The 16,906-nt window shown below is 39.1% G+C and overlaps 1 protein-coding gene across 6 annotated transcripts in view; it reads left to right on the top strand.

Annotated features, from left to right (window-relative positions):
• Window positions 1-16,906, top strand: part of MAST4 (microtubule associated serine/threonine kinase family member 4) — a 724,287-nt gene that overhangs the window by 371,842 nt on the left and 335,539 nt on the right. For all 6 annotated transcript variants that reach the window (XM_060191259.1, XM_016188336.2, XM_060191258.1 and 3 more), the window contains one exon: window positions 16,146-16,177. In XM_060191259.1, coding sequence (XP_060047242.1) covers window positions 16,146-16,177 — 32 coding nt within the window. The remainder of the gene's footprint in view (window positions 1-16,145; window positions 16,178-16,906) is intronic.

The raw sequence follows: 16,906 nt of genomic DNA, 5'->3' as shown, positions 1-16,906 counted from the left end.
GGAGGCCATCTTTTTTTTTTTTTTTTTAATTTAAGAAAGGATTAATTAACAAAACCATAGGGTAGGAGGGGTACAATTCCACACAATTCCCACCACCCAATCTCCATCTCCCACCCCCTCCCCTGATAGCTTTCCCATTCTCTATCCCTCTGGGAGCATGGACCCAGGGTCATTGTGGGTTGCAGAAGGTGGGAGGTCTGGCTTCTGTAATTGCTTCCCCGCTAAACATGGGTGTTGACTGGTTGATCCATACTCCCAGTCTGCCTCTCTCTTTCCCTAGTAGAGTGGGTCTCTGGGGAAGCGGAGCTCCAGGACGCATTGGTGGGGTCTTCAGTCCAGGGAAGCCTGGACGGCATCCTGATGGCATCTGGAACCTGGTGGCTGAAAAGAGAGTTAACATACGAAGCCAAACAAATTGTTGAGCAATCATGGACCCAAAGCTTGGAATAGTGGAGAGGAAGTGTTGGGGGGGGGTACTGACTGCAAACTCTAGTGTGCTTCTGCTTTCAGGTATATATTTTGCAGTAGTTTATGGATACGTGTGAACATATGCTCTCTCTCACAGAAACTGGTGTATATCTAGGTTTTGGCCATCTTTTTTCCATTGTTGTTGGTGTTGTTGCTGTTATTATTGTTGTTGTTGATATTGCTGGATAGGACAGAGACAAATTGAGAGAGGAGAGGAACACAGAGGAGAGAAAGATAAATACCTTCAGACCTGCTTCACCACTTTTGAAGTGACCCTCTGCCTGTGGGGGGGGGTCCACATGTATTGTGATATCATGGCTCTGATTTACCTTTTTTCGAGTAAAAAGAGATGGAGAGACATCATAACATCAGAGCTTTCTCTGGTCCTATGGCATTCCCATGTGGTATACAAAGGCTGGGACCTGGGCTGTATGCTTGGTAAGACAGGGACCGTCCCTACCAGCTGAATTCTCTCCAGACCCCAGACTATTTTTTGTATGGTTTGTTTTTTAATTTTAACTATGACACATTCTGTTGAAAGAGAATTTTACTCTTTGGGAACAAAGACCAAAAACACAATATGATTGGAAATTGTTAAAGTAAATTCACTTCATTTAGGGTATAGTGAACTCAATAAACTAGTTACTACTGAGATTACCCTGTAAAAATCCCTAGGAATCTCCTTAGGAGATAAATTTCACATACAGAATAGTGAAGCAGAAGGCAGTGTGTATACATATGTCTGATTCCCAAGCTTGTTATTTTTTGTGGGTTTTTTTTTTTATATCAAGGGTGTAATATTAGGAAAAACCATAGTAATTGATTGTAAAGGAAACTTGTTTCATTTACTCATTTACTTAACGTTAGTTGATTACTTGACTTGTAACGGTTTTCCTACTTTTAAAAAAAATCTGTGTTAAAGTAACAAATTTGTAAGGCTTTACTTCTTATAAAATAAGAGTCTATAAAAATAATTTTAGTGGGAGTCGGACAGTGGGTTAAGCGCAGGTGGCACAAAGCTCAAGGACTGGCGTAAGGATCCCCGTTCGAGATCCCGGCTCCCCACCTGCCGTGGAGTCACTTCAGACAGCCAAGCAGGTCTGCAGGTGTCTATCTTTCTCTCTCCTTCTCTGTATTCCTGTCCTCTTTTCATTTCTCTCTGTCCTATTCAACAATGATGACATCAATAACAACAATGATAACTACAACAATAAAAGACAACAAGGGCAACAAAAAGGGAATACTATTTTTTAAAAAGAATAATTTTAGTGTGAAATTTGCTTAGAAAGTGCTGCAAAAAATATGTGCTGTATCACTCCCTCCTGAAAGTGATAGCTAATGTGTTATCACCTATGAATGCAGCTTGATAGCCTATAAGAGGGCAATCCCTGGTGAAAGACCATGAAGTTTCACTAGATGATGGCATGCAATTGAACTGCTCTAGACTCAGGCTATGTTATGTTAGAGAGAAGCCAAACCACATGCCAGCAAGTACCTCAACTATCTCCCCTTAAAATGGAAATAGTGATAGTTAACTAAGATAATTTAAATGAACAGATTTAATCAGTGCTAAGTACTGTGGTTAAATGAATCAAGGTAGAAGAGCAAAGGAAAGGAAAACAGTTTCTATTCTGTAAATTTTTTTCAAGAGGACAAAAATAGGCATGTGGAGTGTCCGCATTATTCTGATCTTACTTTGCACCTATCTCATGCCCTTGCCCTTTTAGGATGCCAGGATTTAGCTTCAAGATTTTTCTCGTTTCCTCATACACGTCCAGATTTCTGAAAGACCTTCATTACTTCTGTCTGACCCTTTTCTCTTAATCTCTGGATGTCACTTACACCTAAGCTCCTATGTTTCTGAGCCTACCCAGAAGTTAAGCATTTCTTCCTCATTTCTTTAATCCTATATATGTTGCTCTTCTTCTTCCTTCCTTGTTCCTGAAAGCCAGGCGTGCTCTCAGATAATTGAATAACTTTTGCAATGTCTTTCCAGTTTGATGCCCTGATGCAAGAGCAAGTCTTTATAACTTTATGATTTGACCATCTTGTTCTCCTATGTGAAAATATTCCACACACTTCATATCACCATTAAGATAAAGGTAGATTCATCCAAATGCCTTGTCCTTATTTTCATCCATGCAATCTGTTAGTTTTTACCAACAAGAGATGAGTGGTTAAGAAAGTTATGGTATATGTACATAAGGGAGTACTACTGAGTTATTAAAAATGATAGTTGGGACTGGGCAGTGATGTACTTGGTTGAATGGGCACATTCAGGTGGGGTACAAATAGAGAGGAAAAAATAATAACAACACCAGAGCTATAGTACTGTAGCATTTCCCATGTGATGCTAGGGCTTAAACCTGGGCAGTACATATGGCAAGGCAAACACCCTACCTCATCAGTTGACTCTCTTCCATCTTTAAGGTCTACCTTATGGTTGCTGTTAGTTTCCTGGATAAGAGAAGGCATTATTTCCCAGGAGCTCTAACCAAGCATTGTTTTACATCTTGTTTTCTCAGATTGACTTACTTGCCATCTTTGAATCAATTCCTTTGACTAAGACAATGAGCTTCATTATTTGCCTGAAATTTTACTAGTGGGGTTGAAAACAGTGTCATTTCCACCACATTTTATTACTATGAATAATGGGGGAACACCATTGGGTAAGACTAGTCCTGAGCCTCTGCAGAGAGAATTGTAACCCTCCCTGATTCAGGAAGCTTTATTTATTTATTTATTTATTTATTTCCTCCTCCAGTGTTATTGCTGGGCTCGGTGCCTGCACCATGAATCCACCGCTCCTGGAGGCCTTTTTGCTTCACCGCCTGTGAAGCGACTCCCCTGCAGGTGGGGAGCCGGGGGCTCGAACCGGGATCCTTACGCCGGTCCCTGCGCTTTGTGCCACATGCGCTTAACCCACTGCGCCACCGCCCGACCCCCAGGAAGCTTATTTTTAAATACCGTATTCTAGGTCTTAACATACTATATTTTGAGGTTAATGAAGATCGTTATTCTCAGTACCCTGCTTAGTACCTGCACATTGGCCATTGCTACAAGGTCTGTAGAACAAAAAGTTAAAGGAAACACATTTCACTTGTTTTCCCAAATGTATCTCTTGCCCTCACCTGTGACAGATTTTTGCCTTTTGTGTTTCTGAAGTTTTATAAATCCTAGTGATTTGCTTCAGTGTTGCTTTGCTCCTTAAAAATGCACTTGTTTCAGCTATATCTTTCTTCTTTGGAGAAAGTGTTGTCTTTAGAAAATTATCAGGGGACCAGGTGGTAGCACACCTGGTTGGGTGCACATGTTAACAGTGCACAAGGACCCAGTTTGGAGCCCCCATTCCCTACCTGTAGGGGGAAAGCTTCACGAATGGTGAAGCAGGGCTGCAGGTGTCTCTCTCCCTCTCTGTCACTCCCTTCCCTCTCAATTTCTGTCTATCTCTATCCAATAAATAAATAGAGATAATAAAATTAAAAAAAAGAAAATTATCAGTACCACTCTGATTGCTTGTGTGTCACTCAAACCTTCTCTTTCAGTCACTCTTATCATTATCAAATCATATTGGACCCAGGAATTTTCTTTTTTTATTAAATATTTATTTATTTATTCCCTATTGTTTATTGTTGTAGTTATTATCGATGTTGTTGTTGGATAGGACCGAGAGAAATCTAGAGAAATGGGGAAGACAGAGAGGGGGAAAGAAAGACACCTGCAGACCTGCTTCACCACTTGTGAAGCAACTCCCCTACAGGTGGGGAGCCAAGGGCTTGAACCAGGATCCTTAAGCCGGTCCTTGCTTTGCCTTTGCACCATCTGTGCTTAACCCGCTGCACTACTGCCTGGCTCCCCCACCCAGGTTTTTCAAGATGGAATTGGGACTAGGGACAAGATGATGATTGGTTCAACTTTCTCTCTCTCTCTCTCTCTAACCAACAGTGGGGACTTTGCCTTTCCTGGCTAGCTTTTCCAGATAGAAAAAGAGGTGCAGAAATGGAGTGACAGAGAAAGATACCACAGCATCAAGTGCAATGGGGACCCAGTTCAAGCCTGACTCCTAAAGCAGGCAAGCCATCCCAGTCAGCTATCAAGCTGGTTCTACCTCAAATTTAGACTCCACCATATTCTGTCGTTGTGAAACTGCGCAACTGCTAATCTCATGTGAACTTTCTACTGGAAGACTTGCATATCCTGCCAGCTAGCTAGTTGAATTCATTATGAAATTCATTGACTCAGTTTTTGATAAGATCATGCAAACTAAAAGAGACACTCATGTTTGTGACTCATAAGCTGCCTAGTCTTGTGAGACTTGTGTCAAAGTTGAAGATAGTAGCTGTTTACTTGGGTTCACGGTAAAAGTTAACTTTAGAGAAAAAAGAATTAACTATTTTCTTATGTAGTTTTGATTAAGTTTAATTTATGTGAAAACTCATAAAGAATTTTTGTGTATTTTTCATGTTTTTTTAATTTTACTATTAAATAGATATATTTAAATGTGTTATGGTGACAATAATGAAATGAAATTAAACCTGTGAGAAAAAGGTGATCCTTTAGAATTGATTCTGTGCCTGTCTTCTGTTTTCCACTAGGGATTTCTGTGGTATTCTGTAGGTTGAATGATTTGAATGTCCAAGCAATTCTGTAAAGGTCTATATAGTGTTTTTGTTTTTCAACTCTAAAGATTTTAGATACAAACCTATGTACTCTATGAGAAGTTCACTGGCTATTTCAAGGGATATTTGAACATGAACTTTCCTTGTTCTGATTCAGAATCAAGACTTCAAGTTAAGAATGGTAAGGGACCAGGTGTTGGTGTACCAGTTGAGTGCACACATTAAAGTTTGCAAAGACCCAATCCCCACATGCTGGGTGGGGAGGTAAGGGGTGGAGGGGGAGGGCATTATGAGCATTGCTGTAGACCTCCTCTCCCCCTCTCTCCCTCCTCCTCTTCTGCCTTTCCTCTCAATTCCTCTTTGTCTATCCAAAATAATGAATAAATAATGAAATCTTAAAAAAAAAAAAAAAAAAGGAAGGAAGGTAAGGACTTTCCTGGTTTCTGCTTTTATAAGTGACTTAGAAAACAGGGGCTGGTGAAGTAGCTCACCTGTATCATGTGCTGCTCTACCATGTGCACATGTTTGAGCTGCGCCCCCACCCCATGGAAGGGAGCCCATGCTGTAGATTTGCTCTACCACCCCCTGTCTCTACCTAAAAAATAAAATAAATAGAAATAGAGGCCAGAAAATTGGGGTCCCAGATAAAACTGTACCCCTAAATTGTTTTACACTCTTTCATTTTGGGAAGGTTCCATTTGGAGTATTTTTCCTTACCCTACTATGATACTCACTTGGAAAGGAAACTTCAAAATCCCCAAATTTCGGGAGTCGGGCAGTAGTGCAGAGGGTTAAGCACACGAGGCACAAAATCTCCAAATTTCACAACTGTAATAATAACCCTGAGTAGCATCATTCAATTAAAAAAAGAAATATCCAGAACAGTTTATGAAAACTAGTTATCTTTATGGAGAAATTAAAAAGAACTAGTTTCAATTAAACAACTTATCTAAGCAACTCTTACTTTAATTCTCTAGGCCTGGGGTTCAGGCACTGATATTTTTATAGCCTCTTTGGGTGGCACTGCTGTGCATACAGAGTCAGATAGGGAGCTGAATTTCCTCACCACCTTTTATTTTCTCTCTTGTTAGTATTTACTTATTCATATCAGTACGATCTTACAAATGGTGGTGGTGGTGGTGTGCATGTGTGCGTTTCTCCCAACTAACTTTAAAATCTGCTTTTTTTGTTAAGCACACATGGAGCAAAGCTCAAGGACTGGCGTAAGGATCCCAGTTAGAGCCCCTGGCTCCCCACCTGCAGGGGAGTTCCCCACAGGCAGTGAAGCAGGTCTGCAGTTGTCTATCTTTCTCTTCCCCTCTCTGTCTTCCCCATCTCTCTCCAATTCTCTCTGTCCTATCCAACAACGATGGCATCAACAACAATTAACTACAACAATAGAACAACAGGAGCAACAAAAGGGAATAAAAAAAATAAAAATTTTTAAATTTTAAAAAATCTGCTTTTTAAAAAATTTATTGAGGGATTAATGGTTTACAGTTGATAGTAAAATACAATGGTTTGTACATGTGTAACATTTCCCAGTTTTCCACATAACAATTCAACCCCCTCTAGGTCCTCCTCTGCCATCATGTTCCAGGACCTGAACCCTACCCCCCTTCACCCCAGTCTTTTACTTTGGTGCAATACACCAGACCCAGCCCAAGTTCTGCTTACTGTTTTCCCTTCTGATCTTGTCTTTCTTCTTCCTCCTCTTCCTCCTCCTCCTCCTCCTCATCCCCTTCTTCTTCCCCTTCTTCTTCCCCTTCCCCTTCCCCTTCCCCTCCTTCTCCTTCTCCTTCTCCTTCTCCTTCTCCTTCTCCTTCTCCTTCTCCTTCTCCTTCTCCTTCTCCTTCTACTTCTCCTTCTCCTTCTTCTTCTTCTTTTTCTTATACTGTTCCTGAAATGCTGCCTAGCATGTTTCAGCTTTTCAAACTCCCTCCCTGAATGTATGGCATATGTGTCAGTGTAGAGTATTTGTAAGAATCCTAGATGATTGGCTGAGGCTATCTATGACAAATTAAAGGGAAAACACTTGCAACTTAATTCTTTTTTTTAAGACTTTGTTTATTTATTAATGAGAAAGATGAGAGAGAGAGAGAGAGAGAGAGAGAGAGAGAGAGAGAGAGAGAGAAAGAAAGAAAGAACCGGACATCACTCTGGTACATGTGCTGCCGGGGATTGAACTCAGGACCTCATGCTTGAGAGTCCAATGCCTTAGTCACTGCACCACCTCCCAGACCACTTGCAACTTAATTCTAAAGGCTTCTGGGAAGCTTTGAAGAAATGATGATTACTATATATTGTCATTTGATTTATTTGCATGGATTTTCGGTCTTTGTTTTTGGAGAGAGGGAAGTATGTAAACTTTCAAATCTACCCCTTTTCCGAGAACCTCACAGAATGTGAATCTTGGTAGACTTGGCTGCACTTTCTTAGTGAAGGGAGTCTATACTTTCTCCTACTGCCCTGGATGTTTTAGTGGAGATTGGGTGTGATGATGATGACATTTTCAGGAAATGGATACTGGGGGAGTGATGTGAGGTAAAAGTCTGGAGACTTTTTAACCATCCTTCTTAGAAGCTGTTGTTCATTTGATCATTCAGTTTCAGACATGTCACAACTGGGTTATTCCCCATATGTAACCATGCTCTCTGGGGTGTAACTTCCTCATTCCTGCTAATTGTATGTCCAACAGTCCCTTTAAGTGTATAAGAGAGAATTTTTTTTCTAACAGATTGTTCATTTGCTGTGTGTGTGTGTGTGTGTGTGTTTTCTGCCCTCACTGGGGCTTCAATTCTCCAGACTGACTTTTTCAGATAGAAAGACAGTCAGGAGCAGAGAGACAGAGAGAAAGGCCATAGCACCAAAGCATCCTTCCGTATAGAAAGGGTCCACTGGGTAATGTGCATGATAAAGCAAATGTACTATCCAAGTGAGCTAACACAAAGATAGGGATTTTATACTTGTTCTACTCATTCAGTTTTGCTTGACTTTAGGAAACTTTGCCTCTGTACCATGCAATATACCATTTCACAGCATGTGGCTTAATTCTCTTTTCTTATAAATTATAAATGTTGACTTGCCCCTGGCCATGTATACAAGTCTGCCTCTGCTCCCTTTTCTATTTTTCTCTTGTCCTGTCTCATATTTTCTCTTGCCCTGTCTTTATGTACAGTCTTATATGGTAATGAGTCTAAAGTCTGTATTTCTATCTCAGTTATGTCCTAAACCAAGTTCATATGTCCAGCCTGTTTGGAAATTTCTCTGTGGAGTTCTTGCAAACATTTCGTTTTCTTCTCCTCTCCTCCTTCTCTACTTCCTCCTCCTCTGTCTGCTTTTTATTATTATACATATCTTTAACATAGAATGACCAAACAGAGATATTCTTCTCCAAAGCACTACTCTGTCAGATCAACTTTTTAAGAGTCTTTCTTGTCTTTTTCTTATTTAAATTGTATTCATTCACTTATTTTACCACCAGGGTTATTATGGGGCTCAATACCTAGATAATGGCTCTGTCCTTTCCCCACCCCCCCTTTATTTATTTTGCTGATAGAAACAGAGAGAAATAGAAGAAGAAGAGATATTGCAGTATTTGATCCACTCCTCGTGAAACTTCCTCCCTGCAGGTGGTGACTAGACACTTGACCCTGGGTCCTTGCACATGTGCTCTACTCGATACACCATCACCCTTTCCTTGTCTTTCCATTCATATGAAACATTTGGTTCTATTATGTATGCTACAACAACATATTTTAAATCTGACAGCTTCTCACCATCTTCTGAGACTATTGGTCCTTAGTTAGACTACTTCTATGACATTATTTTTAAAAATATGAATAGACATGAGCCCTAGGTCAGATCAGTGGGGTTTATAGTTAATGGTACTTATATATACTTCACATATTTGGGAGCGATTCTATCCTGATCCACTTTCTAGTCCTATTCCCAACTTCGACACCATCTTCCTAGATAATACGTTCAGTCTATCTCATGTCAGCTGTTGGGCTCAAGCAAAATTAGTGAAGTCATGGACCCCTTGGAATATACCTAAAATAGACTTCCTAACCTCTTCCAAAATGAAGACCCCAAATCTCACCTGCTGTATTCTTACCTTTAGGTTCCTGATTATTCAACAATTTGTTCTGTTTTATGTGTTATTGACTTGGTTATTTCAACAACCAAGTTACAAATGCTATCAAATCACCAACCTGATTTCCCTGGACTGAAGACCTCACCAATGTGTCCTGGAACCCCACCTCCCCAGAACCCGACCCTCCTAGGGAAAGACAGAAACGGACTGAGGGTATGACCTGACAGTGCCCATGTCCAGCAGAGAAGCAATTACAGAAGCCAGACCTCCCACCTTCTGCACCCCAAATGATCTTTGGTCCATATTCCTAGAGGAATAAAGAATAGGAAAGCGGGGGTCGGATTTAGCACAGCAGATTAAGCGCACATGGTGCTAAGCACAAGGACCGGCTCCCCACCTGCAGAGGGACTATTTCACAAGCAGTGAAGCAGGTCTGCAGGTGTCTGTCTTTCTCTTCCCCTCTCTGTCTTCCCCTCCTCTCCTTTCTCCATTTCTCTCTGCCCAGCAACAACGACATCAATAACAGCAACAACAATACTAACCACAACAACGATAAAACAACAAGGGCAACAAAAGGAAAAAAAGAAGTAGCCTCCAGAAGCAGTGGATTCATGGTGTAGGCAGTGAGACCTAGTAATAATACTGGAGGCAAAAAAAAAAAAAAAAAAGAAAAAACTTCCAGTGAAGGGGATGGGATACATGGTTCTGGTGGTGGGAATTGTATGGGATTGTACCCCTCTTACCTCACAATCTTGTTATCTTGTTGATCATTGTTAAACCACTAATAAAAAAAAAATACTAAAAAAGTGAGTTAAATACTGCCCTAAAGTAAACTTAGAAAATCTAAATATTTGGGACTGAGTGGTAGCACACCTGGTTGAGCGCATATATTACAGTGCTCAAAGACCTGGGTTCGAGCCCCCAGTCCCCACCTGCAGAGGGAAAGCTTTGCAAGTGGTGAAGCAGTACTACAGGTGTCTCTGTTTCTCTCTCCCTCTCAATGTTCCCAACCGTTTCAATTTCTGGATGTGTCTATCCAATAAATAAAGGTAATAAAAAATTTTAAAAGAAGAAAGTCTAAATATTTAATGGTTCATCCTTTCCATCTTACCCCGCCCCAACACACAACACACACTAGTTCTCTTATATCTAGTTCTTTTGACAGAAATAACATAATTTTGGGGGGAATAATTTTATATTTTCAGAAAAGTTGCAAGACTATTTAGAGGATTTTTATATATGCTTCCACCAATTCCCCCAAATGTTAATGTTTTATTTAATTGTAATACATTTATCAAAACTGGGAGAAAGAAATTTGCCCATCCCTATTAACTGAACTACAATCATTATTGGGATATAACCAGACTTTTCTTTCTCTAATCCAGAATCCAGTCCAAAGCACTGCATATAATCATTATGTCTTAGCCCCCTAATTTGTGATAATATCTTACTTATCCCTTAATTGTATCTTGACAATTGCAAAGATTTCTGCTAAGATGATTTGTAAAATGGCTCTCAGTCTGTTTGCCTAGTGTGTGTGCATCTCAGGTGGAGTTAAGGACTTTTAGGGAGAGTCCTACAGCACTTATATCTACTCTCATCAACTCCTCTCTAGTGCACATGATATCAATCAATATGACTTAGTACCAGTAGTAGAAGCCTCGATCCTTTGGTGAAGACGACATCTGTCAGGTTTCTCCACATAGAAAGTTGCTATTCTTCCCTTTTCCATTTCTATCTCTGAAGTTTAATCAAAAGGAAGAAATTATGCTCTACTTTTTGGAGGAGGGGGTATCTACTTGTATTATTTGAATACAATATATGTGATTTTCCTGTCTCCTCCAAATCACAAATTGACACATCAGTTTGGAAGAATAGTTTGATTCTCAAAACATATGTTTTGTGTAGTCCTATAGCTTTGTGCATGACTAGCTATTACTTAATATAAATATATATGTAATGGTCATTGTGAAAATTGCTCAGATATAGTAAAAATTGTATTTTTCTCCACTATCTTCACAAATGAAAGTTATTTTCTCCTTTTGAGGCCAAGGTTAGCTAGAGTAAAAAGACTGGAATTATTTCTTATGGCCTTCTTTTTCTCCTGTACTATCCAGGAATTCTCTTCTTGTACCTGAAGAACTCTTACATATCTTTTATCTTAACCTAGAATCACAAGAAAAGAACAAGGTCACAGATGGGATTCATTTTTATTCACCTGCCTTTTTCATATAAATATTTGCTACTTTTCACTTTTATAAAGGGGAAAATGATACAATTTCAAGAGAGTAATGATATATAGCTGTGTGTAAAAATATATCAGTGAAAATCATTTTAAAGATTAATCTGGCTAGGGCTGAATAAATGGGTCATTGGGTAGGCACTTGCAACTGTCAGACAACATTACATGGGAGGTATTGTGTCACCAGAGGTAGCTTAGGTGCTGCTGCTTCTCCCCCCCGCCCTGTGTGTATGTGTGTGTGTGTTTACTTGCTCTTAGTCTCTCTATTTGAGTGAATATGTGGGCTTGGAGCAGTGACATTGCTCATGTTTAAGACCCTGCTCTATGAAAATAATAATGATAATTTTAATGCTATATATTTATTTATTTGATAGGAAAGAGGAACTGAGAAGGGAGAGGAAAAAGACACATACAATACTGCCCATGAAGTGACTCCCCTGCAGGTGGGGAGCCAGGAGCTTGAACCAGGATCCTTACACCAGTCCTTGCACGTCGCACCACGTGCGCTTAACCCGCTGCACTACCTCCCAACTCCCAGTGCTACTTCACCACTTGTGAAGCTCCCCCCTGCAGGTGGGAACAAAGGGCTTGAACTCAGGCCCTCGCATATTATAACATGTGCTTATAACCAGTGCCACTGCCTGGTTCCTAAAATATCATCTGTGCTAACTGAACTAAGAGTTTCTTTCACCATATGGTAATGAATCACCACAAACCATCTATATAACGTGGATACATCTTGCTTTTTCCCTCCTCTAATTCTGACCTAATGCTGTTTTAAATGCATGTTTCACATGTGCTAACCCCAAGCTTTGCTATATGACTAGGATCTGTACCCCATATCTAATTATCTAAGTATATGACCTTACCATGACATTAAGAAAATAAAAGGAAAAAGCACCATGGTCGCTTGGGCAGTAAGTGCCTTGATGCTGCTTATTTATGTCTGGCCAGTACAGGTATATCAGCGTGTGGTTCCCTTGCATTAAGGCAGCAGCCATTCCTCGCTCAATCTGCAATTGCTTAGCCCTCTTGGTATTTGCAGACTTTTGCAGCTACTGTTCACAAGGTCTTGGTCACAGCACATTCATTTCTCTCACTTTATTACCATCACATCTGATTCCAATTTGCTACCAAATTGAGTTTCCAGTCCCAGACCTGACATTCAAGCCGTCAGGTGGATTAGCTCCTTCAGCTTGGTTAGTGTGGAAGCTTCAGGTCAGCTGACAGTGGCCTATTAAATGTCCTCTGCTCCTCATCTTGGAACCTTGGCTGTCGTCCTGTGGAGCATCAGTGCTGTGTTACCCACTGTAACCTTTCTTCTTGTTTAGAACTCCTAATTCTAGACCTGTTGGAAAGGCTTCTGATTAAAAAAAACAGGGTTGGTTTTTATTCCTTATCTTGCTGTTTCAGCAGCTTTTTCTCATAGCAGAGCAGCCGGCTTAGGGCGGGGTCACTTGGTAGAATATGACTGATTATTAAACTATTTGGGACCATTCATTAGGCCCTCTGTCTCCTATATCTTCTCAGTTTGCATAAAGAGTAGAAATAACAGCTGACATTATTTTGTCTTTTACTAATGACAACAACTCTAGCACCCCTTTTCTTTTTATGATGCTGTCAGATCAGCTTACTGGACAGAGCAGTAATTACTTGGTTAAGTTCTTAACCTCTGCTATGCAGTAGTTTTCAATAATTCCTATCTGAAGTAAATAATTAGGTGAATGGTTGCTTCTAAAGACCTCTTTTTTCCCCTTTCTTTTTAATACCTGAATACAAAACTAATTTCTCAGTGCTCCTTATAACCAAAAATACACATAAAGAAAATCAACCATTAGTTTTTCTATTTATGTCTCAGTTCTTTTTTTTAAATATTTTAAATTATTTCTTAAAACTTTATTTATTATTGGATAGAGACAGAGAGAAATTGAAGGGAAGAGAAGATAGAGATGGAGAGATATAGAGAGACACCTGCAGCCCTGCCTCACCACTCGTGAAACTTTCCCCCTGCAGGTGGGGACCCCGGGGCTTGAACCCAGGTTCTTGCGCACTGTAGTGTGTACACTTAACCAAGTGTGCCACCGCCTGGCCCCCTTTTGTCTCAGTTCTCAAGGAGAATTCTTGGTCAGAGAATTTTCTCTTATCATTACAGGCTTTTTAAAGTGAAGGTATATTTATGTTTCAGGACCAAGAAGCTAAATTAAGTATACACTGTAATTTCGTGAGGTTAATCAAGCATTAAAGAAAAAGATAAAATAAAATAAAACAAAAAATATTTCAGCAGTGAGTCTTGTAGTCCTTGAAGAGAAAATGTTAGTTTTTAGGGTGAAGAGGAATCTATACTTTTCCTAAAATTGCTGTTTGTTGTTCTTTCAAATAGCTAGATGATGATTATTACTTATAAACAGGTATATGATGATACTTGTGACTAAACAAGGCATTTTATATTTAAAGTAACATTCTCTGTTTTATTATCTAAATTACAGAAGGTCTGTTTTCTATTTGCCCACTAATGAGAGGGTTGAGGTGTGAAAGAGAAAAAGAGAGGGAGAGAAGGAGGGAAAGAGAGAGAGAGAGAGACAGAGACACAGAGAGAATATGAATACAAATATAAATAAACTTTAGCATTTGCAGTGTTGAGGGGTTTAATTTTAAACCTCATGGTTGCATGTGTGATACTCTAGCTGTTACACAACCTCTTGGCCCCAAGTTGCATGTTCTAGAAGTAAGATCTGCAACCATGTTACCATGTTCATAGCAAACATTTAAGAATCAGATAAAAAGTAGGGGGCAGTTGGGGCAGTGGTGCAGAGGGTACATATGATGCACAAGGACCTGGAGTCAAGCCCTCATTCCTACCTGCAAGGCAGAAGAAGCTTCACAAGTGATGAAGTTGTGCTGCAGGTGTCTTGCCTCTCTGTCTCCCTCTTCCTTTTCCATTTCTTCTCTATGAACATATATGGGACAGAAAAGGTGAGTTTGATGCTGGAGGGGGAACGCCTTTCAGGGGTTGTTTAAACTTCTGGAAGGAAAAAAAAAGATAATTATAGGAACAAAACTCTACATTTAGTTGAGCCTTCTGAACTTGCAATGTAGGATTTTATGAGTTTAAATAGCCAGATGACTCATTCTTTAAATGCTGACATCAAGTATTCATTTTTGACTACCAGGGCTCCTAAAAACTTCCTTGGTGGTTAGAACTATTTCTGTTTCCTTCTTTGCTTATTTGTTTGGTTGCCTAATTTGTTTGTTGACTTTTTGTTGGTGAAGGTGTGACATCCCAAAGCATCTCTCTAGTTCAGGTAGATAATGATCTTCATTGAGATAAATGTGAGACTGCTATTTGAACCAATCATGCACTTGATCAATTGTTGTTAACTTCCTGGTTACATTTTTAGATGTTTGTTTTTAACCTAGATTTAAATATTCTAAGTGATAAATTATATTTTAAGAAGTAATACAAGAATTCTTGAGGCTGGGAGGTGGCGCACCTGGTTGAGCACACATGTTACAATGTGCAAGAACCTGGATTCAAGCCCCCAGTTCCCACCTTCAGGGGGAAAGCTTCACAAGTAGTGAAGCAGTGCTGCAGGTGTCTCTCTGTCTCTCAACCTCTCTATCTCCCCCTTCTCTCTCGATTTCTGACTCTATCCAATAAATAAATAAAGACATTGGAAAAAAATAAAAATAAAAAAAGAATTATTTAGCTTTAAAAAAATAAGATACGGGAATCGGGCTGTAGCACAGCGGGTTAAGCGCAGGTGGCGCAAGACATAAGGACTGGCATAAGAATCCCGGTTCGAACCCCGGCTCCCCACCTGCAGGGGAGTCGCTTCACAGGCGGTGAAGCAGGTCTGCAGGTGTCTAACTTTCTCTCCTCCTCTCTGTCTTCCCCTCCTCTCTCCATTTCTCTCCTATCCAACTATGACAACAACAACAATAACTACAACAATAAAACAACAAGGGCAACAAAGGGAATAAATAAATAAAATAAATATTAAAATAAAAAATTTAAAAAAAAGATACGTAGTGTTTGCCTGAGTTTATGTTTTTTTGGGGGAGGGGGCAAATAGTTTGATTTAGTAGCTTCTTTCTTTTTATTAAATAACTTTATTGGGGGAAGTGTTGATTTACAGAATTATTGTTGTGACATGTGTACAGTTTCTTATCTCCCCCTGATGGTTGTCACCACACCAAACCCATCATCAGCTTGTCATCTTCCTCCACCATGAGACACTGGTCCTCAAGCCCCTTTTAATACCTTTTCATCTCTCCCTTTGAATCTGCTGCAGTATATGGTAGCTAATTAAACTTCACCCCGTATTTTAATAACCCTATTATTTTCACCTTTTATTTAAATATAAACTTATAATGTATCTCCTCATATCTATTTTCTCTTTATAAAAAGTCCTGTTGGCCCTCAAATTTTCTTTATGTTCACTTATAAAACCATGTAACTCAACTCAGTATTTTATTGTAGTTGCTTGGGGAAGATTAATATCTGTTCTGCTTTAGAATGTAGATTAACAGTGTTTTCACCTTAATGTCAGTGTAAAGAGAATGATGGTAAGAAGGGGTCTGGCATAGCATTATGACATAAAATCTTCTCAGTATGGAAATGCAATCTCAAGAATAATGAAGGCTATACATAGGTCTGCTGGTAGTCTAATGTTAATACAGCATCTCATACATGCTTTTTTGTTTGTTTTCTTTTTTACAGAAGGAGCTGAGTCTTCCCAGAAGAGGAAGTCTGTAAGTAGCATTATTTAGTTAACTATTTTTGTATTTTTTATAGTATAACGTTCCAATATTTTCTGAGTTATACTTTTAGTGGTGATTGAAAGGTTAATAGTAATCAAATGGATCAAACCAATTTTCATTTATTTATAAATGTCAAATATGAATACGTTTTAAAAGTAACTCAGAATTTCCAAAATTTGTTTCTTCTGGACATTGTAAACCAAAATGCATATTTATGCCCTGAAGACTCTTATTATGAAACATCCTATTATATAATGAAACAAACCCATTATTTGGTCAGTGAACAGTATAAATTCATCTGAATAATTAGTTTTTTTCTACATAATCTGAAAATCAGCAGTGGTTCATCTTACTAGTTATTATCCAGAGTAAAATATGCTTTTTCCTTTGAATTGATAAATTCTTGACACCAGGTAAACTTATGTCTGCTAGTGTTAGATTTTATTGAATTTATGAATCTCACTTGATTTCTTTATATTGTATTTCATCATTTTATTTTCAGAGATAATATGGGCTTGAGTCATTTTTTATCTACTAGCAAGTCGTAGCATGATAATGTATTTAATGTTCTCATTATATGGTTGTTGTGGACTATGTAAGGGGTAGTCTAGAAATATCTGGAGTTGTATGTGTTTTCTGTTGATTTTAAGGAATGAAACAGTGTTTAAAAAATAAATTTATGCAAATCTTAATTTGGAGCATTAGAAGTGTATATGGTGA

This window comes from Erinaceus europaeus, chromosome 5 (genome assembly GCF_950295315.1).
Source record: "Erinaceus europaeus chromosome 5, mEriEur2.1, whole genome shotgun sequence".
NCBI lineage: Eukaryota > Metazoa > Chordata > Mammalia > Eulipotyphla > Erinaceidae > Erinaceus > Erinaceus europaeus.
This window is presented reverse-complemented; position numbering and strand designations above follow the sequence as displayed.